This window comes from Balaenoptera musculus, chromosome 10, assembly GCF_009873245.2.
Source record: "Balaenoptera musculus isolate JJ_BM4_2016_0621 chromosome 10, mBalMus1.pri.v3, whole genome shotgun sequence".
NCBI lineage: Eukaryota > Metazoa > Chordata > Mammalia > Artiodactyla > Balaenopteridae > Balaenoptera > Balaenoptera musculus.
Window position 1 is genome coordinate 98,013,357 of NC_045794.1, and position 27,413 is coordinate 98,040,769.

At 56.5% G+C, this 27,413-nt stretch overlaps 2 protein-coding genes across 4 annotated transcripts; one reads left to right on the forward strand and one right to left on the reverse strand.

The window, feature by feature from the left end:
- The first annotated feature begins 297 nt into the window (after nt 1-297).
- On the forward strand, nt 298-16,359 carry SERHL2 (serine hydrolase like 2). 3 transcript variants are annotated; one of them, XM_036866041.1, is made up of 12 exons: nt 298-383; nt 1,179-1,328; nt 1,442-1,555; nt 1,938-1,979; nt 2,403-2,422; nt 2,876-2,950; nt 4,458-4,567; nt 4,961-5,040; nt 10,475-10,509; nt 12,903-12,985; nt 14,872-14,968; nt 15,901-16,359. In XM_036866041.1, the coding sequence occupies exons 1-12, from the start codon at nt 380-382 to the stop codon at nt 16,018-16,020; spliced, it is 930 nt and encodes a 309-aa protein (XP_036721936.1). In that variant the 5' UTR covers nt 298-379; the 3' UTR covers nt 16,021-16,359. The 3 variants fall into 3 exon arrangements, 2 of the variants coding, with proteins under 2 accessions (XP_036721936.1, XP_036721935.1); XR_005021512.1 differs by lacking the exons at nt 298-383; nt 15,901-16,359 and adding exons at nt 389-508; nt 6,752-6,952 and having other exon boundaries at nt 14,872-14,886; XM_036866040.1 differs by lacking the exon at nt 298-383 and adding an exon at nt 389-508.
- RRP7A (ribosomal RNA processing 7 homolog A) lies at nt 15,181-24,258 on the reverse strand. Its single transcript, XM_036866042.1, has 7 exons — nt 24,171-24,258; nt 22,400-22,542; nt 19,794-19,919; nt 18,936-19,053; nt 18,517-18,614; nt 17,996-18,194; nt 15,181-16,827 (listed from the first exon to the last, which is right to left on the reverse strand). The coding sequence occupies exons 1-7, from the start codon at nt 24,241-24,243 to the stop codon at nt 16,742-16,744; spliced, it is 843 nt and encodes a 280-aa protein (XP_036721937.1). The 5' UTR covers nt 24,244-24,258; the 3' UTR covers nt 15,181-16,741.
- Nucleotides 24,259-27,413: the final 3,155 nt, after the last annotated feature.

A 27,413-nucleotide genomic window follows, 5' to 3' on the forward strand; every position in this document is an offset into this window, starting at 1 on the left:
ACTGTCCAAGGGTCGCGGTTCCACCACCCACGTGTCAAGCAGGGCCGGCTCCGCTCCCTGCGACGCGACCCCGGGTGTAGCCCGAGATTTTGAAGGTCGTTTGGCCACAGCCCCCGGGTTCCCCAGCCGCTCGGCTCACAGCCTGCGCCGGGCGGGCGCGGACGACTTTCCCCGTGCAGGCGGCGGGCGGGAGCTGAGGGTCAGATCCCACCACCATCGGGATCCAGTCAGCCGGCCGGAAGTCCTGCGGGCGGGGCGGGGCGGGGCAGGGGCGGGGCTGGCCGCTGAAGGGCGGAACCCGGAACTCTGGCGTCTCTAGGCTCCGGCGCGACTTAGCTGGATGGAGAGACGGCCGCTTTGAGACCGCGGGACGCGAGCGATGGGTGAAAGTCCCCAGCCCGGGGCCCCCTAGACCGGAGTGTGATGGGGGAGGCCACGTGTGCGCTTCCATCCGCCCACCCACTTGCCTGGGACCGCGGAGGAGGGGGGGCGCGCCGCGCTCCTGACGGTAGCAAGTCCTGCGTCAGCAGCCTGTGGAGCCACACCGGCCGGGGGGGGCGGGGACCTGGCCGCACTTGACCTCCCAGGGTTCCGGGAGCCCCAAGTTAGAGAAGCAAGCTCGCGGGCGTCTGGGGGCAGGCAGGTCTCAGGCCCGGCCGGGAGAGCCTGAAGGGTGAAAAGGTCAGCCCTGGGCGACGGAGGAAGCAGCCCTGACTTGAGCAGGCCGGACACAGTGTAGTGCCCGGCGGTCGGGACTGGGGCCTGGGGTCGTGCCGCCCGCGCTAAATCCTCGCTCCACCTCATTCTCTCTGTGTGACCTGGAGAATGGCCTGCACCTCCCTGTGCCTCAGTTTCTGGGTTTGCGAAGGGACAGAAAAGGAAACTGAGGGTTGAGAGGTTTTAGTAACTTGCTCAAGGTCACACAGCCAGCAAGTGGCAGAGCCCAGGCCTAGCCAACCCCCCAACCTATTCTAGAAAGTTCTGCTGTGAAGCCCTCCCAAGGTTTTCCTCACCCAGTGGACCCAGCTTAGCTTTCCTCATCTGGCTCTCTCCCCATAACCCCCGGGGGCAGCGCAGGCAGCTGAGCCCCCTGGGTAGTGCCGATGCTCTGGACACATTGGGTGTGGATGAGGGGCTCCGGAAGTGCAGGCTCCATGAAGGGTCACTCTGTGTTTCAGGTCTAATCTCAGAGCTGAAGCTCGCTGTGCCCTGGGGCCACATTGCTGCCAAAGCCTGGGGCTCCCATCAGAGCCCCCCAGTTCTCTGCCTCCACGGGTGGCTGGACAATGCCAACTCCTTTGACAGAATCATCCCTCTTCTCCCAAAAGGTGGGCGTGCGGCTGAATGGAAGCCAAGGGGTGAGGCAGCGGGACTGCGGGAGAATCAGGAAGGGGAGGTGGCTGACCTAGACGCCTTCCCCTACCCTTTCCCTCTGTCTCAGACTTTTATTACGTTGCCATGGATTTCGGGGGTCATGGGCTGTCATCCCATTATAGCCCAGGTTTCCCATATGACCACCAAAACTTCGTGAGTGAGGTCCGCAGGGTCGCGGCAGGTGAGTAAGAGACAGAGCCTGTATGTTCGTCTCTGTGTGTTGTGGGTGTGTGTGTGCAGGGGGGTGTGCTCTGGGACATGCCCTCATCCTTGGAGTTGGGTGTGGTGGCCAGGAAGCAACGCTGACCTGGGCGTGACTTGGGGTCTGGCCCCAGTTCTGCCAGGAGTTCACGGGTGACTTCGGGAAAGCTGGAGAGAGCTGGCAAGAAGAGCTCGCTTCCCCCTGCGAGTTCCACCCCTGCTGTGGAACTGGGGCCCCTTTAAGTGGGTTTCCTGAGTGGGGCATCCCAGATGCTGGGGAGGGATTTCCAGAGCACAGCTACTGCAGGACAGAGGGTGTGGGGAGGCTGGGCCCATCCAGACCTGGCTCCGTGTGTTTTCAGCCCTGAAATGGAACCGATTTTCCCTCCTGGGCCACAGTTTTGGTGAGTACACTTTGGCCAAGACCTGACTGGTCTTGGGCTGTGGGGCTGTGAGGAAGGGAGGGGAGTTGGTACACAGGTACCTTTCCCCTGCACTTCTGGAACTGCAAGGAGAGATGGAGGGGGTTCATCAGACATTGACCCTTGGGCACCATGCCCTCTGGCCTCAGATAGCTCCCCAAGGGACACGTGGCCACATAGATAACTGTCTGTGGATCTGACGAGGGAAACAGGGTCAGGTCTGATGCAGGGACCTCATGACCCCAGAGAGGGAGCCTCAAGTTTGATAGTGAATGCAGAGCCCGGCCTGCTGGTGGGAGACGGGAGCCTGGCCCCTGGCTCGGGGGTGGCTCGACCCCTGGGAAGGAGTTTTAGAAGGACTTTGAGAGCTGGGGAACATCAGCCAACTACTCTTTTGTCCCCCAGGTGGCACTGTGGGTGGAATGGTGAGTAGATTACAGTGACCATCTCCGTTCCTGCTCCAGGTGGGGTGGGGAGAGCAGGAGGACGAAGGGGAAGTTACCTGGAAGGGGAAGTGCCTCCTCACATCAGGAGTTTCAGGCAGCGTTTTAGTGACTGTGCCAGCTTCCTTTGTAGGTCCCATGATAATCACTGTTGTGAGGACATTGCTGATGGAGTTAAGTGTTCCAATATTGCCCATCTCCTCTGTCACAGAGAACCCTGGAGTCCAGCCATCACCAGGGTCAGGAGCTTGATGCTGGATGCAGACTGTGGGAGAAGGGGAGAGAAAGGTGCCCTGAAGGGATAGGAGATTCTTGCTGGCCTCTTGGGCAGCACCCTTTCCCCAGCCTAAAACACCGGTGTCCCCGCAGGAAAGTGTGAGTCCCTTTCCCTGCCTACTCTCCCCTTCATTTTTCCCCTTTTGTGTCACATTATAGTTTTCCTGTATCTTCCCCGAGATGGTGGATAAACTTGTCTTGCTGGAATCCTCGCCATTTATCCTGGAAAGTAACGTAAGGACAGGGCTTTCATGCGTGCTGTCTCTGGGGGAGACCTGGGTCCCGTCCCAGGTAGTGCCCTCAGCCCTGCCTCCCTCAGTGGGGCAGGAGGAGGTGGCAGAGGGTAGACAAGGGGCCTCAGGGGCCCCCCCAGAGGACAGGGTTATGCTACTTACACCCTAGGAGTGGGCAAGGAACAGGGTATGCGGGCCTGGGTCATCCTTGGGAACCCTGTGTGTGGCCTGGAGTCTGCAGAATGCCAGCTGGGTCACGAGGCGGCAGGGCTGAGAGAGGGTAGAAGCAGTGGGTTGAGGAAGCTCTGGGGGCGCACGGTTGGGTGGACCCACCTGCACTCGCGCTCAGTCAAGTGCCTTTGAGCTGTGCACACACTGCACAACTGCACACAGGAGACCTGAGTGTGGACCAGTGGGAAAAGCGCTGACCCCTCTCACCACCACCACCACCAGTGACAACAACCAGTGCTGTCTCTGCATCTGAGTGCTGGCTCTGCCGTTTCCCTGCTCTGTGACCCTAGGCAGGTCACTTTGCCTCTCTGGGCCTCAGTTTCCTCACCTGTAAAATGAGGAGGTTGGAGTAGAGGATTGTGGAGGTGCCCTCCAGCTCTGACAGGTGGTCATTCTGTTCCCGAGGGCTCAGCCTCACACAGGTCCTTCATCAGTTTCAGTTTTCTTGTCCATAAAATGACCACAAATTCCATAAGGGCAAGAACCATAGCTGTCTCTTTACCACCGCCTGCCCAGTCCCGGCACATAGTAAGTGCCCGATAAACGGGCGTTGCGTGAGCAGAGAGCTCGTAGGTTCCTGTGAGGATTCACCGAGCAGAGAGCTTGTAGGTTACCGCGAGGATTCACCGAGACAGCGGTGGCTGCCACTCTGCTTCTTTACCGGTTTCAGCCACTGAGTTGACACACGCAGTGCCCCCGGGGGCTTCCTCCTGGGCGTTCTGGTGACTGGTCCTCCCTGTCCCCTGCCCTCTCGGGGTGGATGGAAGTGTCACTTACCACTGACGCTCCAGGCAGTGGACCGGGGACAAGGCCAGGCCGTTCTGAGAGTGAGCTGGGCTGGAAATGGTACACTGGAAGCCCCCCGAACTGTACCCCCTCTGCCATCTCCTCTCCATCACGTGGAGTGATGGCGTTAATTAAAACAGGTGAAGTTGCCAACCCTGGATGGTCTGTGACTTAGGGACCCCGATAGTGCACCTTTGCAAAGCACTTGGCAGAGATTTCCTTTCCTCTCCGTCTTCAACCTGGTCCCTCCAGCTATCCCGGGCCGCAGGCAGGGCTGGGCTGGCTGTGACCGAGGTGGTCACAGGGCTAACTAGCCGGGACTGATCCCATGCCCCCGCCCCCTGGGTCAGAATGCATCTTGGGCTAGGCGGGTGTGCAGCTGAGGGGCTGCTGAGGGTGGAGGGTGGGGCTGGGCGAGGGAGCAGGCCCCTTTGTGTGCGTGCAGCTGGGAGCCCCGCCCTGCCCACCCAGCAGAACCCACGAACCCTTAGGAACTGGAGAACATGCTGACCTACAAGCGGAGAGCCATAGAGCACGTGCTGCAGGTGGAGGCCTCTGAGAAGCCCTCGCACGTGGTCAGCCCGGAGGAGATGCTGCAGGGGTGGGTGCCGGCGGGTGAGACCGGTAGCGTCAGAGGCCTGGGGGGGCTCTGGACCACGGAGGGAGGAAAGCTCTGGGGCACGGAGGAAGCTTCCTTCTCCTACTCGCAAATCCACAGCAAGCCTGCTTCTCTCTGTGCTCACCTGGCGCTCCTTAGCCGCCCCAGCTGGGGCTTTATCTGCATTCTCCCCACTCTGTAGCCATACCCTTCACCGCACCCCTCCGCATGCTCTCTGCCCCGCTCTCCACACACACACACACACCCCCCACTGATGCGAACATCCCCATCGGTACAGGCCTGTGTCCTAGTGGGGTAGCCTTTTCCCTGCCCTCCTCTCCTTTCATCTGGCCTCCCCTGCCCCAAGGCATCCAGGGGTCTCCTTGTCTCCCCCAGGTTCCTGAAGAACAACAGTCACGTGGGAGACGAGTGTGCGAAACTCCTCCTGCAGAGAGGAACCACACAGGTGGCCACAGGTAAGGGACTTGCTGTCCAAGGCCGTTGCTTATTGGCGCCGTTGTTACTGCGGAACGATGATGGCTGAGCTTTATGGCTGCTTGCTGTGGCCCAGGCACGGCACTTAGTGCTTTACAAAAAGTATCTCATTTAGTGCTACTGCCCTATCTTCATCCCATTTAAAGCAGGAGAAACTGAGGCTCGGAAGGGCCAAGCGGCTTGTGCCGGGTCAGACGGCTACTGCCTACCCTGGAAAGCCACGTCCTGTGGGGAGCTTGGTCAGGGGTCTTGGGACTAAATGTTGGGGTACAGCACAGCCCTGCCCTGCTGCTCCTGTGTGGTGGGCGCCTGGTGTCCGAGGCTAGGCTTTGAGGACTCCCATGGGGCAAGCGACTTTGAAGATGGTTTTCAGAATGGAGAAGTGGAGTTGGGGGCACCTTGGCTTCAGGGCAGCATCAGGCCTGTGTTTTCTACACTTTATTTCCCAACATATTCATTCAGGAAACCTTTTACTAGGAGTCCGCTCTGTGCCCAGCCCCCTGCGAGGCTGCAGGAACGTGGTGAACCAGAACAGACACCCGCCCTCTCCTGGTGGCCCAGTACCCAGCTAGCACAACTCCAGGGGGCGCCATCCACAAGTGCCCTTGCTGGCAATGACTGCCCCAGGAACTCAGAGATTGTGGGCAAGCTCCTTCCCACCGTCAGACTCCGTAGTCTTCTTAGGTGACTTCAGTTTATAAAGAACCAAACGAGGCAGGGGTCAAAACCCCAAATGCCTGTGGGAGCTGAAGAAGTTGTGAAATTGTCCCAGCTGCTGGGAGTGGGGCCGTGAGAAGCGGTGGGGATCGTGGCGCTGAGACCGCGTGCCCTGCAGGAGGGCGGCTCCCAGTGGTTATCACGTGGGAACTCGGGTCTCCTGTGGCCAGAATTTCTAGCTGCTCAAAAGGAGCCAGAGGTCTGCTGTGCTGTAATTTTTTTTTTTTTTTTTTTTGGCCGCACCACGTGGCATGCGGGATCTTAGTTCCCTAACCAGGGATCGAACTCATGTCCCCTGCAGTGGCAGCGCGGAGTCTTAACCACTGGATTGCTGGGGAAGTCCCTGCTGTGTTGTAATTTTTCTCAGAAGTTGCCAACACACCATTAGGTCGAGTGGAATATACCTAAGGGGATTGGAGACCCGTTCCTGTCTTGGTTACCGTCTCTGAGCCTTTGTCTGCCCCTCCCTGCAAGTCCGTCATGGAGGAGGGAGGTCGAGGGCAGAGGGCCGTGGGCCCCAGCTACCCTGATGTGCTGGCACAGATGGCGGGCCAGAGGGGCCCCCGTGCAGAAATGGGCTAATCCAGAATTAGACGTGCACCTGGCCTGGGAAGCCGATTTGGCCAGCCCAGGGTCACATGAAACAGTGAGCAGAGGTCCGCTGAGCCACTTATCAAGGGGGTGGGGAGAGGAGGTGGGAGGGGTGGGCAGTGGGCAGGCAGCTGGATCGTTGTGTCGGGCCCAGCCACTCCGCAGCAGTGTGGCCCTTTGAGGCCCAGGGTTAACCTAAAAGAAGACCAAGCAGCCTCCCAGACCCAAGTGGGCGGGGTGACAGTGGAGGAGCCGGCGTTCCAGGCTCCTCCTGAGCCCTTTCCCTCAGGCCCCAGAGCCTCTGACAGCCCCCCTTCCGTTCTGGAGCAGCACGCACCCCCATCATCCAACCCCACACCCCCCAACTCTGCATTCCTTCCCTAGGGCTGCCGTTACAAAGTCCCACAGATGGGGCAGCTTCAACAGCAGACGTTTACTGTCTCACAGTTTTAGAGGCCAGAAGCCAAGGCCAGAGCGTTGGCAGGGCTGTGACAGGCTGTGCATGCCTCTCTCCTGGCTTCTGGTGGCCTCAGGTGTTCCTTGGCTCGTGTGTGACCCTCTCCCCACGTCTTCACAGAGTGTGAGGTGAGAGCAGTTTGGAAGAAACAGCGGGTAAGGGGGTCAGGATGTTCAGTAGAAGGGCCTGGGTTGGCCTCGTGGAGAAGGTGACTTCTGAACCCCATGATGCAGATGAGCTGCCAGGAAGGGCTTGGTGCGCGAGCTGGATCAGGCTTGTGGGAGAAACGGGAGATGGTGAACCAGGGTGAGGAGGGAGGCCAGCTCCTATTTTATCTACCTCTTATCTGTGTTCCCACCACAGCCCTGGCCCAGGCCTTCGAGAAGTGAGGTCAGCGTGTTAGCGCGAAGGAGGGAAGGTCCAGCTCCGGGTGGGGTTAATGACCAAGGACTGTCCGTTGTCAGTATCCACCCCCTGCAGCCGGCCCACCACGGGGGTGCTCAGACCCTGTCACAGGCTGGGCTGCCCTGGGGCTGCGGGCATGATTTCTTTTGACTTGCGCAGTTTAAACGCAACAATTTGGCAAGAGGGGGATTTTGAATAGGTTGCTCATATTTAGAAAAGAGAGAGTTTATGTAAAAATGGAGATTTCCGGTTTCTTTTGAAAAATGGGAACACCTGGCAGCACATTCTGCCTTCCCCATAGGCAAGAACAGCTGCGCGGAGACCCTGCTGTGTGTGAGCGGGCGCTGCACCCCCTCTGCCCAGCCTCTGCGGGCGAGCCCGTGACCTCGGCAGGTCCCGCAGAGGAAGCGGGTGGTGCAGCCACTATCCTGATACCTCCCCGCGTCCACCAACACAGAGGCTCTCCAAACTCCGAGATTTTTCTGGGGGCTTTATCACATAGGCGTGAATGATGGTTAACCCAGGCTCTGGCCGCTCTCCCTTCCCCGCAGGGCCGGGCTGGGGCTGGAAGTTCCACGCTCCTAATCATGGCTTGATCTTTCTGGTGACCAGCCCCCATCCTGAAGCCATCAAGAACCCACCAAGGGTCACCTCATTAGAACAAAAGACACTCCTATCGCCCAGGAAATTCCAAGGGATTTAGGAGCTCTGTGTCAGAGACCAAATGTTAGGACAAAAGATGCTCCTTGTACTTTCACCACTTTAGGAAATTACGCAGTTTTTAGGAGCTCTGGCTAGGAGCCCAGGACCAGGACTAAAATATACGTTTTGTTATATCACAGTGTCACAGTCCCTAACTGTTGGCAGGGAAGCGGGGAGTCTATGGTCCTGACAATATCTCCTGCATTCAAAACCATTTCATTTTTAGAATTATTTAATTATTTATTAATTTTTGGCTGCGTTGGGTCTTCGTTGCTGCACACGGGCTTTCTCTAGTTGTGGCCAGCAGGGGCTACTCTTCGTTGCGGAGTGCGGGCTTCTCATTGTGGTGGCTTCTCTTGTTGCGGAGCATGGGCTCTAGGCGCGCAGGCTTCAGTAGTTGTGGCACGTGGGCTCAGTCGTGGCTCACAGGCTCTAGAGCGCAGGCTCAGTAGTTGTGGCGCACGGGCTTAGTTGCTCCATGGCGCGTGGGATCTTCTGGGACCAGAGCTCAAACCCGTGTCCCCTGCATTGGCAGGCGGATTCTTAACCACTGCGCCACCAGGGAAGCCCATGGACTCCTTATTTAAGTGACATCTGCGCTGGCCCACTGGTCTGAGAAACACCATTCCTGCCCTCACAAAGGTCATTGTCACAGGAGAGGCAGACAGAAAAGCAGCCGGCTGCGGGAGTGCCTGGGGCACGTCAGGATGTGTCAGGTGGAAGCGAGGCTTGAAAAGAGCTGGAGGACTTGACCACAGGGAGGAGCAATGCTCAGGGCAGAGAAAACAGCACTATGGGGGTCCCCAATACCTTGGGGGTCACTCCACCCCCAAGAAAACCCCCTTTTTAAGTCTTTTCACATTCTCTCAGCACCTGAAACCCAGGCCTGGAGGAAGGAGGAGGGCAGTGAGCCTGGGGGCGGGGGGACCCAGGGGTCACCCCTGGTCCTGCACATGCAGCAGGGCCAGTCATCTGTGCAGGGAGGTTGTGGCCAGAACTGAAGGCAGCCCAGAAGCCTCAGCCTCGGTTTGATCAGGCTGAGATGATCTAGTAGTGCAGAAACCAGAAAACCTTCCAACGACATGGTCCTTCTAAGTATTTTGAGTCACAGATGCCTAAGAACCTCTATCAACAATTAGCTGTGGGGCTTCCCTGGTGGCGCAGTGGTTAAGAATCCGCCTGCCAATGCAAGGGACACGGGTTCGAGCCCTGGTCAGGGAAGATCCCACGTGCCATGGAGCAACTAGGCCCGTGAGCCACAACTACTGAGCCTGCGCTCTAGAGCCCACGAGCCACAACTACTGAGCCTGCGCTCTAGAGCCCACGAGCCACAACTACTGAGTCCACGTGCTCTGGAGCCCGTGAGTCACAACTAGAGAGAAGCCTGCGCGCCACAGTGAAGATCCCAGGTGCAGCAACTGAGACCCGATGCAGCCAAATAAATAAATATTAAAGAAAGAAAGAAAGTGCTGGGAGTTATGGAGAGAAATAAATCAGCGGGGGATGGAGGGGCTCCGGTAAGATGTTTGTGGGTGTAAAGGGGAGGTCCAGGAGGCCCGGCTGGGACGGTGGCATTTGAGCAAAGGCGCGTAGGGAGGAGAGAGCTGCCTTGCTTCTCCCGCCCGGCACGTTCTCCTGGGGTGACCCACATCAGCGTATCGTCTCCCCTTCTCCCTGCACTGCTCACATCAGGCAGCCTCCAGGGTCTGAGATTCTGTGACCTCCCTGAGACCCTGCAGCCCTTTTTTTTTTTTCAGTATTTATTTATACATGCATGCTGCGCCGGGTCTTAGTTGCGGCACGTGGGAGTTTCGTTGTGGCACACGGGCTTCTTAGTTGCCGTATGTGGACTCTCAGTTGCGGTATGTGGCCTCTTAGTTGCGGCATGCAGACTCTTAGTTGTGGCAGGCATGCGGGATCTAGTTCCCCAACCAGGGGTCGAACCCGGGCCCCTTGCATTGGGAGCACGGAGTCTTATCCACTAAACCACCAGGGAAGTCCCCTGGCAGCCCTTTCTTGAGGAGACATTACCCAGGCGGGAATTGCTGGGTGTCCATCCCCCCTAGGTGAGGCCAAGTTGCCCCCACTGGGACCGTGGCAGAGAATCCAGCTGGAGCTGGGACCACCCAGGCCTCTCGACCCCTCCAGCCTTTCTTTTTTGGCTCGATTTCTCTCCAACAAGTGCTGATGCGATCCTTAGCTCTTGGGCACTTCCTGGTGCTTAAAGATCCGAGTGAACATTTTAAGGTTCTCAGAGATGAGACTACAATGCCGGGTGGGTAATTGTCCCACCACTGTCATTCTGTGCTGCCCTCTGGGACGGCCGGGGAGGCACCTGCGTGGGCGTTGCTGTCCGTGGCAGGGTAGCTGTGGGCAAGCTCTGCTCTGGCTGAACCCCAAGAGGATGTTGGGAGTGGTCCCCGCAGGTCCAGGCTGAAGAAATGAGCCCCGGCTGCACGGGCCCAGGGTCCCAGGGGAGCCGAGCTGAGTCCCCCGCTCCCTGACAGGCGGCGCTGAGGCCATGTCTCCGTGTTTCCTTCCAGGTCTGTTGCTGAACAGAGATCGGAGGATCACTAGGGTGAGTGCTACTGTCTTCCCAGCCTTCACAGTGTGCCTGTCAGCTTCTTGCTTTTCTTTTTTTATGGTAGTAAAATATACATAGCATGATATTTATGCTATATGTAAATTCTGTGCCCAGTAATCCAATCCTAGATATATACCCGGCAACAATGTGTGCTGTGTGCTCCAAAAGACATGTATGAGAACATTCCTGGCAGCTTTATTCATCATAGCCCCAAAGTAGAAATCACCCAAATGTCCATCAACAATAGAATGCATAAACTGTTATACATTCATACAATGGAACACCACACAGGAAAGAAAAAAACACATTTACAGAGCAAAAGAAGCCCAAACCAAAAAAGAACACAATGATTCTATGTATATGAAGTTCAAAAAGTGGCAAAATTGATCTGGGGGTGTGCCCTTGGAGAAAACCCCTGAAGGGCGCCTGCTGGGTGCTGAGGGGTTCCAGGCCTTCATCCGGGTCATGGTTGCATGGCCGCATCCGTATGTCAAAGGCCATGATGGGCTGACACCCAGGTCTGTGGACTTTGCTGTAAGTTATACTTGAATTACAAAAGAAAAATACAGATCAGAGGATGGAAGTGGACTAGGAAAAGGAGGTCAAAGGAGAGATGGAGAGGAAGAGAAAAAAGAAGCCAGAGGGACTTCCCTGGTGGCGCAGTGGTTAAAAATCTGCCTACCAATGCAGGGGACATGGGTTTGAGCCCTGGTCCGGGAAGATCCCACATGCCGCGGAGCAACTAAGTCCGTGCGCCACAACTACTGAGCCTGCCCTCTAGAGCCCGCGAGCCACAACTACTGAGCCCACGTGCCACAATAACTGAAGCCTGCACGCCTAGAGCCCGTGCTCTGCAGCAAGAGAAGCCACCGCAATGAGAAGCCGTCGCACCTCAATGAAGAGTAGCCCCCGCTCGCTGCAACTAGAGAAAGCCTGCGCGCAGCAACGAAGACCCAATGCAGCCAAAAATTAATTAATTAATTAAAAAAGAAAAAAAGAGGCTGAGAAGCTGGGGTAGGAGGGGGTGAGGGGCAGTTCACGCCTGAGCTGAGTCCTGGCACCACCTCCTGTTAGCTGTTGACTGTGACACAGGGACTTAGTGTTTCTGGTCCTTCAGGGAGGAGATAACGTGTGACGTGTCTGGGTCCTCAGTAAATGCTCATTCATTGGGCCTCGTGGTTGATAGGGGAGCCTCTGTTTCTGGAAAAGCACCTGAGGTCACTGAGGCCCGAGGAGCAGGAGGTGGCTGGGAGGGCTTAGGGCAGAGCAAGGACAGTGAGTGGCTGACCAGGTAGCTGTGTGCCTGTGTCTTCACAGGAATCGTAGCTTCATCACGATGCTGTAGCACAACGCAACAGTCAGTCCGTATGGGAGCTCTCTTGAATTAACCCACTCAGTACACGCTCACTGAGCCCCGCCTCTGTCGTGCTGTGTGCCGAGAGCTGTGAACACAGAGAAAATCCTGAGAGCTTCTGCCCTCAGAGGGTTCTTGGCCTAGAGCGGCACAGTCCAATAGAAGTATAATGTGAGCTCGTGTTAACGTCACGTCTTCTAGTGGCCATATGAAAAGAGTGAAAAGAAACAGGTGAAATCAACTTCAATAATATTTTCTAACTCAGTGTATCCAAGGTGTTACCACTTCAGCATGTAATCAACATAAAAAATTATTGAGATATTTGACATTGTTTTCTCATACTAAGTCTTCGAAATCCAGTGTGCAGTTTACATCTACAGCGTGTTTCAGGCTGGACTAGCCCCATTTCAAGCACTCAGTAGCCACAGATGGCTGATGGTTACCGTGTGGACAGTATAGACCTAGACCTCTTAAACGGTCATAAGACGGGGAGGTCAGGGCTGTGATGGAGGCCAGCAGCGGCTGCGGGGACACCAAGGTGCACTCTTTCTGCACTGTGGCTTAAGCAGATTTCTTTCTCATGGAAACGGTCGGTGGAGGTAAGTGGGCTCTGCTTGCCAAGAGTCCAGAGCCCAGGCTGGCTGGGCAGCGTTACAGGGCAGCCCGTGGACCAGGAAAGGAGGTGTGGAGGGGCCACGCCTCAGTCCCAAACCTAAGCCCAGAAGTAGCCCAGGTCACTTGTCTGCATTTAGTTGCATGGCCACACCTGGCTGAGGGGAGTCTGGGACGTGTTGTCTAGCTGGGCAGCCATGAGCCCAGAAAGAGGGAGAACAGATTTGGAGGTGGAGGGGGGAGAAGTCTCTGGCCTGAGGGAGTTAAAGCCCTCTGTTGAGGCAGTGATACGGTTGGGCAGTGGGCTTGGTCCTGGTTAGGTGGCCGAAGGGGCCCCCACTGCTCCCAAGAGAGACCGGTTTCTGCCCCCGGCAGTGCCAGGGCCTTGTGGTGAGAATTCACTGGGGTTTTGTCTCTGCAGCCAGAGTATTACTTCAATTTCATCAGCAGGGAGCTGTTTGTGCATTCCATCAGGAAGCTGCAGGCCCGCGTCCTGCTCATCAAGTAAGTCTGAACCAAGCGCCCCAGACAGACGTGAGTGCCAGGAATCTCCAGATCTCCTGGTGTGAGACCTCGCCGCCATCTTTCTTGGGCAGCCCCCTGGCCGCTGGTGTGTGGAAGGAAGGCAAGGCAGTGGGAGGGCTTGGGCAGCTGGGGATGGGAAAGGACTGCACCGCACTTTTCAGCAGGTGTCTGTATCTGTGGGGGGCACGCCCAGGTAGGGCAGAGAGACTGGCAGACACTGGAGTCTGGCCCTAGCCCTCCGCAGTCCTCCAGCCACCCCAGGCCCCTGACATCCCCAGGCCTGCACTGCTCCTCTGTCTGCGGTCCTCCCCTCCCCGACCTGCTAGCCAGAAGCCATCCACTGCCTCTGGGTGCCACAGCACAGTGAACATCCTTTGGTGTGGCTTAGATGCCACCACCCACTCCACTGCAGCCATCCTGGATTGGCAGGAACTGTGACTTCCAGGGACACATCTGCCGAGCACAGGGATTTAGAAGGCATGGACTCCATAGGGGCAAATCCAGACCACAGTGAGATACACTGCACACCCCTAGGATGGCTGGACTCTAAAAGTGAGATAACAAGTGTTGGTGAGGATGCGGAGAAACTAGAACCCTTGCACGCTGCTGTAGGATTGTAAAATTTTTTTTTTTTTTAATGGCTGCATTGGGTCTTCGTTGCTGCGCATGGGCTTCCTGTAGTTGTGGCAAGCGGGGGCTACTCTTTGTTGCAGTGCGTGGGCTTCTCATTGCGGTGGCTTCTCTTGTTGCAGAGCACGGGCTCTAGGCGCGCGGGCTTCCGTAGTTGCGGAGTGGGGGCTCTAGGGCATGCGGGCTTCAGTAGTTGTGGGGCGCGGGCTCACTAGTTGTGGCGCACGGGCTTAGTTGCTCCGCAGCATGTGGGATCTTCCCGGACCGGGGCTCAAACCCATGTCCCCTGCATTGGCAGGCGGATTCTTAACCACTGTGCCACCAGGGAAGTCCCTGGTATTGTAAAATGGTGCAGCCGCTTTGGAAAAGTCTGGCAGTTTCTCAAGCCATTAAATTACCATGACCCAGCAGTTCCACTCCTAGGTGTGTTTCCAGCATCTGTGCACACAACAGCTTGTACTGATGGCACACAGCAGCATCCTTCATAATAGAATGAATAGAGTGTTGGAGGCAACCCAAATGTCCATCAATGGACAGATAAGCAAAATATGCTCCATCCATACAACGGACTATTTTTCAGTGACAAACGGAATGAAGCACTGATACACACTATGACATGGATGGACCTTGAAAACATTAGGCTAATTGAAAGAAGCCAGTCACAAAAGTCCAGGTAGCATATGATTCCATTCACATGCAAGTCCAAATAGAGAAACATATAGAGACAAGGCTGATCAGTTGTGTATGTAGTTGTGTAAGACTGGGAGCTCTATGTGGAAACTGTAGGTGCGGGATTTTTTGTTGTTGTTGAGGTGATCAATTATGTTCTAAAATTGACGGTGGTGATGGTTGCACAACTCTGAATATACCAAAATCCATGGAATTGTACACTTCAAATGGGTGACATTATCTCCATAAAGCTGCTAAAAAAGAGAAAGAGAACGCATGGACTCTGCGCCCGTTCAGATCCCAGCTCTGCTGTTCAGTGGCTGTGACCATGGCCGGGTCCCCCGAGATAAACCTGAATTGCTTCACTTGTGCAGGCCTCAGTGAGCTGTGAGTGCCTGCGGGGACTGAATAACTCAATCCTGAATTAAACCTGGGCTCGAAGGGACCCAGCTGTGGGAAGATCAGAGGGACGCCCAGGCCGGTCTCGGTCTCAGAGCCTGGAGCCCAGGGCTGGGGGAGAGCATGCAAGAGGTGGTCCCAGGTGAACCTGTCTTCTCGTTTCCCAGAGCAACCCAAGGGTATTATGATGTGAGGAGAGAGAATGATGCCAACATGGAGCTCATGCTATTCGTGACCAACTCACTGAGATCCATCCTGAAAGAGGTGGGTACGTAGGGCTCAGGGCAGCTGGGGCTCAGGAAGGGCTGCCAGGCCGCCCCGGGCTCCACCTCACCCATCTCTTTTCCTGCACTGGGACCCCTGGTCTGGCCCCAGGTCTAACAGGGGACCCCCAGGAGCTACCAGGCCTCACTCCCTGCTGTGGTCCCTGGAGACCTGGGGTCACATAAAAATCAGCACAGAAAGCAGACTTTTCATTGGCAGAATCTCCCGGTTTTATTGTCCTCACATATTCCCTGGGCCATACCCAACTCGGCACTGTCACAATTTCCTAGGGTCCCACACGGGAACAGATGACCAGTCCCATCAGTGGGTGCTGACCTCCAAGTTGGAGGGCTAGGACGTGTGCTGTGACGTTGCCCTTTGCCTGGGTTCCTGGGAGCACCTGGCATTTTATGACCATCATCCACCACAAACACCTGACCCTGGGGCCTGTGCAGACGACTTGGCGGTGTCACAAGAGGGAAGCCCGTATGGCTGGCCGGCCAACTGCAGTGCTTCCCTGCCTTGGCGGCCTGTCTCCCGGGCAAGGGCGAGTTTGAAAGGCTGATGGTCTATTCTTTTCGCAAGTGGACCTTATATGACGATCAGAGCCAGCAGCAGCCCCGACTACCAGCCCCCTCCCCGGCCTGGCTCTACAACTTCAGCTCAGAATGGCCTAGAACCCCAGGGTGTGGGCTCTTCCCTTCCAGACAGGCCTTTCTCACTGGCTTTGAGCCAGGCCCTGACTCCCCCCAGGGGGTGCTGTGACTGACGGGGGCCTGCGAGGCCGCGGGGCAGCCACTGCCAAGGCTCCTGTGGGGGACGCTTGGAAGCCCTGGGAGAGGCAGCAGGCCATGGGAAAGCCCCGCTGCGCCGGAGGGGCCCGCGGAGCCCGCCACTGGGTCACCTCACCACGTGTCCCCTCCCTTCCCCAGAGGTTCCAGTACGTGCAAGTCCCCGGCAACCACTACGTCCACATGAACCAACCCCAGCACATGGCTGGTGTCATCAGCTCCTTTTTACTGAGCAAGGAGAGGATCCGAGCCCAGCTGTAGCCCTGGGCCCGGGGCTACGGATGCCTGCTCAGCCCCAGACTCCCAGCTCCCAAGCCCAGGCCAGGCGTGGTGGGGACAGGGCCCCCTGGTCCTGAGGACCAGCATGGCCGGAAAGAGAATCCTGTGGCAGAGCTGGGGGGGGGGCGGTGTGCGGAGGGGATACAAGATTCTGACTCTAACATCTGTGAATTCAAGGGGGGAGACGGTGTCTGGGTGTGGGAGTTACCTGTTTTGTGACTGGGTAGCAGGCAGAGGGAGGGGCTGGGATAGGCCCACCGGCCTTTTGTAGCCTTCTCTTGCCACCCAGCTGGATGAAAAATAAAATGTTCTTGTATTTTCTCTGCTTTTGAGGCTGTCTCACTGCACGCGGGGGCTTCTCCGTTAGGAGGAAGGGGAGAACACAGCGGACACTTAGCCCTGAGAGGAAAGTCCAGAGACAGGCTGGGGACAGCCCAGGACAGGGAAGGAGCCACTTCCTGGGCCAGTGGCTTCCGGAGTCCAAGTCCTTGCGCCGGGCCCCAGAACTGCCAAAGCACAGGAACCAAAGGGTGACACTGTCCTGCACCCCACATCACATGGGCTCAGATCTCGGGGGCTGACGCGTGGCCCCTCAGCCTGGGCACGGCCACTGAGATGAGTATTGCAGGCCCTGTGTCCTCACTGGCCGCGCGCTGCCACCCAGTCACCACCCCTCTCCACGGGGCCCGCGGGCGGGTGAGGCTCAGTAGGGTCGGAACTTGCGCTGGGCCCGCATCAGCTCGATCCTCTGCTTGTCCTCCTGGAACTTCTTGCGCAGCTGCGCGAGATCTGGGGCGAGAGGGGGGAGGAGACAGGGCCGGGATCAGGCCCGGCGGGAGCTGCCCCCGCTGCCCCCGCTGCCCCCACTCGCGAGGGCAGCCGCCCCTCCCTCAGTCCCCACTCCCCGCTGGGGGCGCTCAGCACGGCGCCCCCGTCGCCTCTGCGGTGGGAACCGGAACTGGAACCGGACTGCAGCCCAGTCGGAGGGCAGAGGCTGAAGTGGAGCGGAAGGCACGCCCGAGGTTTCAGACGGAAAACTCACCAGGTCAAAGAGAAAGCAGAGAAAGCAAAAGGGCACTTGCCCCCTTACCACCCCACCTCCAACGCCCCCCCAGGGTGAAGGAAGAAGGTCCCGGGACACCTCTCCCAGCCCCTCCTCACGGCAGCTCTCAGGTCGGGTGCGCGCAAGTAAGGGGCCGCCACCCCGAGACTGCCACAGAATTCACGCGGCGACTCTGGTCACCCAGTGACCGGGTCGGGGCGCCGGGTGTGGGGTTTTGAGCCCAAGGCAGGGGAGGCTGGTGGAGGCCCGTCAGGCGGGTCCAGAGGAGCGCGGAGCGAAGGAGTGGAAGGGGGTGGGCAGGGTGTGGGCAGGAGCAGTGAGGCAGGTGAGAGCACAGTGTGACCAGGGCCTCCCCCGTGCAAGGCCAGGACCCTCTCCCGGGTCCACGGGGAAGCCATCCTGCCAGCAGGAGACCGGGCGGCCCGGGCCACGAGCTCAGCGTCACTGCCACCCAGAGCAGCCACAGGTGGTCAGGGGCTCCCCCCAGGCGCTCTCCCCGCAGGCCGCCCCCCCGGCCCCGCCCCCAACACACCCCCGCCGTGAGCTCCTGAAAGCCACCCTCTGCGTGTGGCTCCGTGCCGGAGGCTGACGGGGGCCTGGAAGTGGGGCCTACATCCCAGGTGCCTGTGCAGCCTCAATACCCAGAGACACCCGCAGCTGCCTTGGGAGCAACAGGGAGCCCACGACACGGGGACGCTGCCAGGCTGGGACCCTAACCCCAGAGCCTGTTGGGAAGTCTGCGCCCAAGAATGCCCTACCCTCCCGCAGGCCTAGCGCCTGCCGTCAGGAGCTCCGTGTCTGGCCAGGGCTGGCAGAGCGGCCACAAGACCGCGTCCACAGCCCGGGCGCCCAGGGCAGGGGGCCGAAGGACAGGGGCCTGGGGCGCGCCCTTACGCTCCATCTTGGTCGCGCGGTGCTGCCAGGCGTAGAAGTTGAGCAGCTCCTTGCGTGCACGCTTCCGCTTCTCCCTCTCCAGCACCCGCAGGCCGGCCGCCTCCGTCCTCGGGAGCACCGGCCGCCGGCCGCGGCGGGTCACCTTCACCCAGCCCTCCTCGTCGGGGACCCCTTCCTCCTCCTTGGCCTTAGCCTCCTCCTGCAAAGAACGTGGCCCTGTGACGGGCAGGTGCCTGGGAGCCGCCCTGCAGCCCAGGAGCACCTCACCTCTTCTCCGCTCTCCCTCCCGTGCCCAGGACCGCCCTGGCACCGGGACCACCCTGGCGCCGCGGCACAGCGTGAGCGGCTGAGTGTGGGGAAAGGGCGGAGGGCAGACGTGCCGACGCTGCCTCCTCCTCCACCCTCGACCGTCCGTTCCCTAGAGACCATTCCGCGACTAGATGTTACCCAGCCAGGAGGCCCAGGACTCAGCAGAGAGAGAGGAGCCTGGACTCCACCAGCCGCCCGTGCGGAAGGCCCACCTCAGCCATCTTCTCGTCGTACGTCTCCATGAACGTGTCCACCTCGACCCTCAGGGCCTCGGGGTCCGGCACTGAGTCTGCGTAGTCTCTGATCCACTCTGAGGGAGGAGGGAGTGAGAGACACGGGGTTCCAGGCCCGCCCCTCGGGGCCCCGCCCAGGACCTGGCAGGCCAGTCGGGATCTTCTCACACAGGCCGCAGGGATGGAGACTCGTGGGCCAGGGTTCGGGGGGTGAGGAGGAGCCTAGTGGCGGCAAGCTGGGCCCTCACCCCCTCACCTATGCCCACCCCGAGTGCCAAGCTCAAGCCTCCCACGCCTGCTCTGAGGGCGAGGGGACACGGCAGACGCCAGCCCACAAAGCTCCCCTCCCCGACCCCGGGCACAGGAAGGAGGCGCCCGCTGGCACCCGAGGTACTGACTGTGAATGCCGCTCTTCACAGGGTGACTCTCTGTCGAGACCAGCAGAGGGCCCTTCAGGGCCAAGGCAGCTGACACCCCACGTGGCTTCTGGAACACCACGTAGGCCACCTGGAAGCCCTGGGAGGAGGAGAGATGTCAGTGCCGGGAGCCGTCCCATCCTCCCAGCCATCCCAGGCCTGGCCCAAGGGCTCCCCCCTGCCCTCAGCCTGACTTGTCGCGGGGCCGGGGGAGATGTGCCAGGCTGTTCCTGAACGTGAAGGTAACCAGGAGGTTGTTCTAATCCAGGGGTGGGGCGGCCACACTCCTAGTTATGCAACTTCTGCTAAAAATGACCCGATCCCACCTCTTCACCAGGGAGAGGTGAGACACTCAGGGCCTTTGTTCCAGGTGTGGGAGGGACTCAGTGAAGCGCGTGTCTCCCTGGGCCAGGAGTGGACAGACAGATGGGGCGCTCACTAGTTCACACTCCACTAAACAGTAGGAGGTGTGGACTCAAGGCACACAGGGAAACGAGGCCCAGGCCACCAAGCCTCAGGAAGAATCGACCTCAATGCGGGACGCAGGGGGTGGCTCAGGGAGGCCCCTCGGGCAGTGAGCAGAGATGCCTCTGAGCTTTCACCCAGGACAATGGAAAGAGCCAGACAGGAAGCTAAAGGACACGGCAAATCTGGGAAAGGAGTGGCAGCTGTTTACCTGACAGCCCTCCTAGACCACACAGGCCAGGACTGGCCTGAGCACAGGAAACGCTTGCAAGTCCCACTGCCGCCCCCGACGCCACCTTCCCCTTACGCACTGGGGACACTGCCCTAGCCCGACCCACACCATCATTCAAGCAGACCCCAGTACTGGAGGCTTACAGGAACTGGCTTGGGGTGAAAGAACTTTGACTTTGGCTCCTTTGGGCTCTCAGCAAGATCCGGCTTCTCCTGTAACTCCACCGACTGGACAGGGCCGCAGGGGGACAGCAGGCGGGACAGGCACTCCTGCCGTGGCCGGAGAGAAGCACAGTATGAGCGGCTACAGGGCCTTTCTGGAGCCTCCCTCCGCCCTGGGCAGCACTGCCAGGGGACCGGGGCCCAGAAGGTCTCGGAGTCCAACCTGGGGGCGTGCACAGAGGGCCTGGGCAAGCCACCACCTCCTCAACACAGAGGTCACAACCCCGGCCCCCCACGGCCCCAGACAGCAACCTTGTGAATTTTCACGTTCAAAGCTGTGGGTAAAAAGTCCACTGGCCGGGGACTCGGGAGGGAGGAGACAGAGGTGAGACAAAATTCAGGTATAAGCTTTTTGGCTTTATGACAGGACCCTGCTAGAAGCACGTGCCCAGGGTACGCTTGGTCTGTTCCTGAAAGGGATTTCTCTGTTTGAAAGTGAATGATCCGGGACTTCCCTGGTGGTGCAGTGGTTAAGAATCTGCCTGCCAATGCAGGGGACACGGGTTCGAGCACTGGTCCAGGAAGATCCCACATGCCATGGAGCAACTAAGCCTGTGCACCACAACTACTGAGCCTGCGCGCTAGAGCCCGCAAGCCACAACTACTGAAGCCCGCGTGCCTGGAGCCCGTGCTCCGCAACAAGAGAAGCCACCGCAATGAGAAGCCCGCGCACCGCAACGAAGAGTAACCCCTGCTCGCCGCAACTAGAGAAAGCCTGCGCACAGCAACAAAGACCCAACGCAGCCAAAAATAAATAAATAATAAAATAAATAAATTAAAAAAAAAAAAAAGTGGGCTTCCCTGGTGGTGCAGTGGTTGAGAATCTGCCTGCCAATGCAGGGGACACGGGTTCAAGCCCTGGTCTGGGAAGATCCCACATGCCGCGGAGCAACTGGGCCCGTGAGCCACAACTACTGAGCCTGCGTGTCTGGAGCCTGTGCTCCGCAACAGGAGAGGCCACGATGGTGAGAGGCCCGCGCACCGCGATGAAGAGTGGCCCCCGCTCGCCGCAACTAGAGAAAGCCCTCGCACAGAAACGAAGACCCAACACAACCAAAAATAAATAAATAAATAAATTTATAAAAAAAAACAAAAAAAAACAAAAAAAAAAAAAGTGAATGATCCGTAAAGTAGGAGTGGGTTCTCAACTTTTTTAAAAAAATTATTACAAGAGGTGGGGACATTTTTAGTTTTATTCTGAGTACTCTGATTTTATAAGACAACCAACTAAGTTTTACTACCTGAATCAGCCATTTAAAAAGAGTTAAATCTGGGAATTCCCTGGCTGTCTAGTGATTAGGGCTCCATGCTTCCACTGCAGGGGGCACGGGATCAATCCCTGGTTGGGGAACTAAGATCCCACATGCCGTGAGGCACAGCCAAAAAAAAAAAGAGTTAAATCTACTCCGTTGGAATCAGGATGCTGGTTATCCTTGGTGGGGGGGAGGGGCATGACGGGATTTCTGGGGGTGCAGGTGACGTTCTGTTTCTCGACCTGGGTACTGATGACACAGGTTTGCTCAGTTTGTGAAATGCAGTGAGTGCTACACTTGGGTCCAGGCCCTTCTCCATACATACATTAGTCTTCAGTAAAGGTTAAAAATGACACCCTCTCCTCTCACTGTTTCTTTTTCTCTTTAACTGTAGAGGAATCTTTTTGAAATTAGTATTTCTATTCTGAAAAAAAACATCGAAAATCCAGCAATTCCCTTAGTTTCTCTTCTGTAAATTAATGAAATACTAAATTTAACAGCTTTTGTGAAAAAAAATTAACAGACATGTCTGCATAGTAGACTCAGAGGTAATTTTATTTTCTTCTACTTTTCCTATGGACATGTATCAGATTTTTATTTTTTTTAAACATTTATTTATTTATTTGGCTGTGCTGGGTCTTAGCTGCGGCACGACGGATCTTTGTTGTGGCACGCAGACTCTTAGTTGCAGCATGCGGGATCTAGTTCCCCAGCCAGAGATCGAACCTGGGCCCCCTGCATTGGGAGCACGGAGTCTTAACCACTGGACCACCAGGGAAGTCCCGTCCCTCAATTTTTTAAAAAAATGACAATGATTATGTTGTCAGATGTCACACAAGTAGTTGGCACAACTTTCACAATACTCAAGAAAAATATTTGAGAATATGTGTCTCTGTCTTCACATGGAATTATGGTAGACAGGGACAGTTATGCATCAATCGCTTTAAGCGACAGAACATTTCAGCTGTATTATTAACAGTACCTGCAATGGACATGTATTAATTTTATAATCAGGGGAAAAAAACACATAACTCAAACAATTCTGGGTAACACATTAAAAGCTCTGGGTTCCCTAGAGAATTATATTTTTCACAACACACCTTTAAAAGGCCAATCTCCTGTCACAAGAGAGGCAGCCTTACAGCTACCACCCCTCAGGGCTTCAGTTAGCTGTTTCCACTGCACCACTAAGGACTTGGTGGGGGGCCCGTAGGAGCCCAGCTCTGCCTGGAGCCCCCGCCCCAGGCTCAGGTTCCCTCCCAGACACCAGTTTACCTCTGTGCAGTATGGGGGCACATTGAGGACAAAAAGGGTCCGTTTCTGAGGCCAGGAAGACTTGGTGCCTTCTCGAACTTTGTGCTCTCTCACGTAGAGGTAATGAGAAGACTGCTGCTTTTCAGAGAATTTGATGGGAATGGCTGGAAGGAAAATGGGGGCGGGGAGGGACAGCATGAAAGTCAGGTTCAGGCTGTCCCTTTCTAGTCCTGTGTGTCTGTCTGTCCATCCACCCTTCACTGAGCCCTTCCCCTAGGCAAGGCCTGTGCAGGCTATTATGCAGGCTGGGAGGGTGAACAGATAATCTGCCCAGAAAGGGCTCCCAAGCTTGTGGGAGAGAGAATGTGAACAGGATGCGAAAGGAGAGAAGTTCAAACTCCGCTGCTCTTGGGGTAAACAGCCAAATCCTTACCGTGGCCACCTCTGCAGCCTCTTCTCACCCCACCCTCCCCCCTCCACACCACATGCTGGCCCCTCTGGCCTCCTCTCTGTTCCTCCAATAAGCCAGGGCCTCACACATGCTCTCCCCTTCCTGAAACATCAACCCTCGTCCTTCCACCCATTCTTCAGGTTTTCACTTCACTTCCTCAGGAGAGCTTCACATGCCAGGTTAGATCCACCTGCTCTGTGCCTTCTTAACTTCTCTCACGGTCTCTATGTCTCTATTTGTGTGATTTTTTTTTTTTTGGCCACACCATGGCATGCGGGATCTTAGTTCCCTGACCAGGGACTGAACCCGTGCCCCCTGCAGTGGAAGCACGGAGTCCTAACCACTGGACCGCCAGGGAAGACCCTCGTGTGATGATGAAGATCATCGCTGGCATTCCCATAAACTCTAATCCTCATCAAGCTAAGGAATGTTCTGCTTTTCTCACCACCTTCTTCAGAGCACAGTGAGGATACAGTTGCAATCCCTGCACTCAGGAAGCTCACATGGTGAAGGGAGAAAAGGACAACAAGTAAGCATGTAACAAGGTCGTATCAAACAGGAAGGAAACACAGAGTGAAGCAGTGCAGGGTGATGGGTGGCAGAAGCCTTAGGACAGGCCATCGATCGGGACCACCTCTTTGAGGAAGAAACATTAAAGCCTAGACCAGAATGACAGGAAGCCGTGTAACAGCGCAGAGCTGTCTGAGGAAGAAGTCCCAGTAAGTACAAAAACGCTGAGGGTGTAAAGCTTGTTGCCTCAGAGGAACAGAAAGACAGAGCTGTAGGTTAGCCGGAGCCAGGCCATGCGGGGCCACGCAGATCAATGGTGGGAAGTCTGGATTTTGTTTTAGGTGCTAACTTTAGCCACTGGAGGGAATTCAGTGGGTATGGGCGTGTGAGGCAAGATCTGCTTTAAATCTGACTTTAGAAAGAACATTCTGGCTCCTGGGTGGAAAACGGAAGGCAGGAGAACCAGTGCGGAGGGCACAGGCCAGGTGAGCGCTGAGGGGGCTGGACTAGGAACTGCAAAGGGGAGCTGGGAAGCGGATGGGCGCACCTCAGGGGGAGAGTGTAGACGGACGCGGGTTCACCCTGGGAGAGTGTAGACAGAGGTGGCTTCACTCAAGGGAAGCGTTGGCCAAACTAGGCTCGTCCCGGGCGAGTGGAGCCAGATGGGAACAGGGCGCCGCGTGGGTCTTGGGGGGCCCCGGGCCTCACAACCTTCAGGGGCTCATGTCCAACTGTGTGGCTGCTCCTGGGGGCCCCGAGCCACTGCCGACCCCGAGCCTCCTCCCGACGAAGTCTGGCCGTCCCCCGGCCCCGCGTCCCGCAGCCCCTCACCTGAGTAGCCCGGCGGGCTCAGAATTCCCTTCTCAGGGTCCCGCGCCGCACGCTTCCTCCGGCGCGCCACCATCTTGCCAACCGGAAGCCGCGGGGGCCGCTGGGAGTTGTAGTTCGGCTCAGAGAGCCGTTTCCGTGACGACGGCGCCGCCTGGGGGCCCCGCCCCTCGGTTCCAGGCCCGCCTATCCCGGCCCCTACTCCCCGCCCCCCCGCCCGCTCCCTCCTGCAGTCCTCCCAGGGCGCCACCTTCATTTGCTCGGAATAAAGTCTGCGCGTGAATGTGGGGATAAATGGCGTAGAGCTGGGCCGCTCACGGGTGCGACCTCTACTTTCCGTTCATTCATTCATCCATTCCACAAATAGCAGTGAATACTCCTGGCACTGTCCTCAGCGCTAGAGATACAGGGGTGAAATAAAATAGAGCCTTCCCAGAGTTTATTTCCTAACGAGGGAAAGAAACTATGACCCCAGGGACTTCTCTGGTGGTTCAGTGAGTAAAACTGTGCGCTCCCAATGCAGCAGGCCGAGGTTCAATCCCTGGTCGGGGAACTAGATCCCGCATGCATGTCACAACTAAAGATCCCGGATGCCGCAACGAAGACCCGGCGCAGCCAAAAATAAACAAATAACTTGAAAAATAATAATAATAAAGAAACCAGTAAACATCTAAAGAAGCAACGTATAAAGCATACGCATCAGTGCAAAGTGCGGGGAGTGTGGTGAGGGAAGGTGTTGTCATTTTAAATAAGACGAAGCCCTCATTGAAGTGACATTTGAACAAAATACTGAAGGAGGTGGGGGAGCAGGGCGTTCAGGTGAAGAGATTCTGGGCAGAGGGAACTGGCGAGGGGCCCTGAGGCTGGAGCCTACCTGGTGTGGTAGAGAAATAGCGGAGAGCACGGTGAGCCAGAGGAAGAATCGGTCAGGGGGCGGGGGGCTTGGTGGGTCAGGTAGGATCAGGTAGGCCACTGGAAGCACTTTAACTGTTACTCTGAGTGTGATGGGGGCCACTGTGGGATTTTGAGCAGAGAGGAGTCACTGTGTTACAGTCAGACTGTGGGGGGCAAGGGCAGCAGCAGGGTTGTTTAGGACACCATGACAATAATCTGGGGGAAAGATGATGGCTTGGTCACCAAGGAAGTAGCAGTGGAGGTGGTGACTAGTTGGATTCTGGGTATGTTCTGAACAATTCCAGTGGGATTTGCTGACCGATCGGATATGCAGTGTGAGAAAAAAGAGAGATCCAGGACTACTGCCAGGTTTCAGTGTCTGAGCAACTAGAAGAATGGTGTTGTCATTTACTGAGATGGGAAGACTGTAGGAGAGGTGGGCTTGGAGCAGGAAAGGGTGGGCAGATCTGGACTTCGCTGCGGACCACGTTGAGATGCCCATTAGACATCCCAGGGGAGAGGTCAGGTGGGCAGATAGATATGAAACTGAAGATCACAGAAGAGGGCTGACTTGGGAAATACATGTGGGAGCTGGTGATGTACAGATGTTATTGAAAGCTATGAGAGAGGGTGCCATCACCCAGGGAGTGAATGTAGACAGAGGAGAGAAGTCCAAGGACTCTATTTTTCTGATGACCAAAGGCCCACTCAGACCATGTACCCAACTCCCCTTGAAATTTCCAGTATTCCCCTTGTCCCAGTGTACAGTTACTTCTTGGAAGTGGCTGTGGGTCCCTTTGGGGAAGGCCTGGTGGAATTGCTACCGCAAATGTTCACTCTGGCATTACAGCATTCTTCTCAAGGGGACCCAGCCTCCCTTTCAATCAGTGACCTCTGGGTCTGAGGACTGACTTGGGCCCAGAAACTGGATGAGGAGTTGAGATTTTTCCATTAGCAGCTGGCGTTAGCCTCCTGTTTACTTGTTTTCCATCTTTCTTTGATGATAAAAGTCAAGAAATATCATGGCTGCCATAGTCCCTGGGAATACCATGGTCTGCTAGCCATCAGCACAGAACCCTGCAGGCCCAAGCTCCCTGGCTGTCACTTGGCCTTGCTCCCGTTCTGGTAGTTACATCAACCCAACCTCTGCTCTCTGGAATCCTATCATCCCCACTGACCTCTGGGAGCCCAGCTCCAAGGTACTGTCTACCCCTCTGGCCTCAGAGGCAGCCCCCCGAGCCCCCTGTGGTATCAGTGCTCCTCACTCATGCATTCATTGTGCTTGAGTGAAGGCAGCTCCTGTGGGCCCTCTGAGCATGCAGCCAGCTGGGTTCTCTGGTCTTACGTCCACCTCTGAGCCTTTTGGTCCCTTCTGAATACCCTGCCAAGATCGTTCTGTTACCTCCCTCTTATTTAGTGGGGCCACCATTTCTTCCACACTTCAAGGAGCCATCTCAGTGGCATATCAGGACTGGCTCCAGGGGTCTTGCCAGATCACATCCTGAGCCTCGGGGGAGTGGCTCCCTGTCTGTAAACTCTCCCTCACCCAACCTAATATTCTGCTCTCTTCCCACCAGAACCCTCAAGACCCACCTTGGACGTGTTCTTGTTCCTGCTGGCACATCTCAGCCAGTTTCTGCAGCCAGTGTGGGGAATCATCTCAATTCTCTCATGGCAGGGACAGGACTTCCCCAGTTGGGCTGTGGGGAGACTCGATCATAATTATTGGTCCAGAAGCAAAGAGGGAACTTAGGGGAGAAGATCTTGAGGAGGGAAAGCATTGCTTCAAGGCTTCTACCTTAGGGGGTGTATTAGTCAGGGTTCTCCAGAGAAACAGAACCAACAGGATATAGAGATGAAAGAAAGAAAGAAAGAAAAGAAAGAAAGAAGGAAAGAAAGAAAGAAAGAAAGAAAGAAAGAAAGAAAGAAAGAAAGAAAGAAAGAAAGGAAAGAAAGAAAGAAAGAAAGAAAGAAAGGAAAGAAAGAAGGAAAGAAAGAAAGAAAGAAAGAAAGAAAGAAAGAAAGAAGAGATTTATTATAAAAATTGGCTCATGTGATTATGGAGGCCAAGAAGCTCCACGATCGGCTGTCTGGAAGCTGGAGAACCAGGAAAGCCGGTGGCTTGGTTAAGTCTGTGTGTGGAGGTCTGAGAACCAGGAGCATGGATGTCCAAGGGCAGAAGAAGATGGACGTCCCAGGTCAAGCAGAGGGAGCCAATTTACCCTTCCTTTGCCTTTTTGTTCTGTTTGGGCCCCCAACAGATTAGGTGATGCCCACGCACACTGGTGAGGGCCATCGTCTTATCCAGGCTACCAATTCAAATGCTGATCTCTACTGGACACACCCTCACAG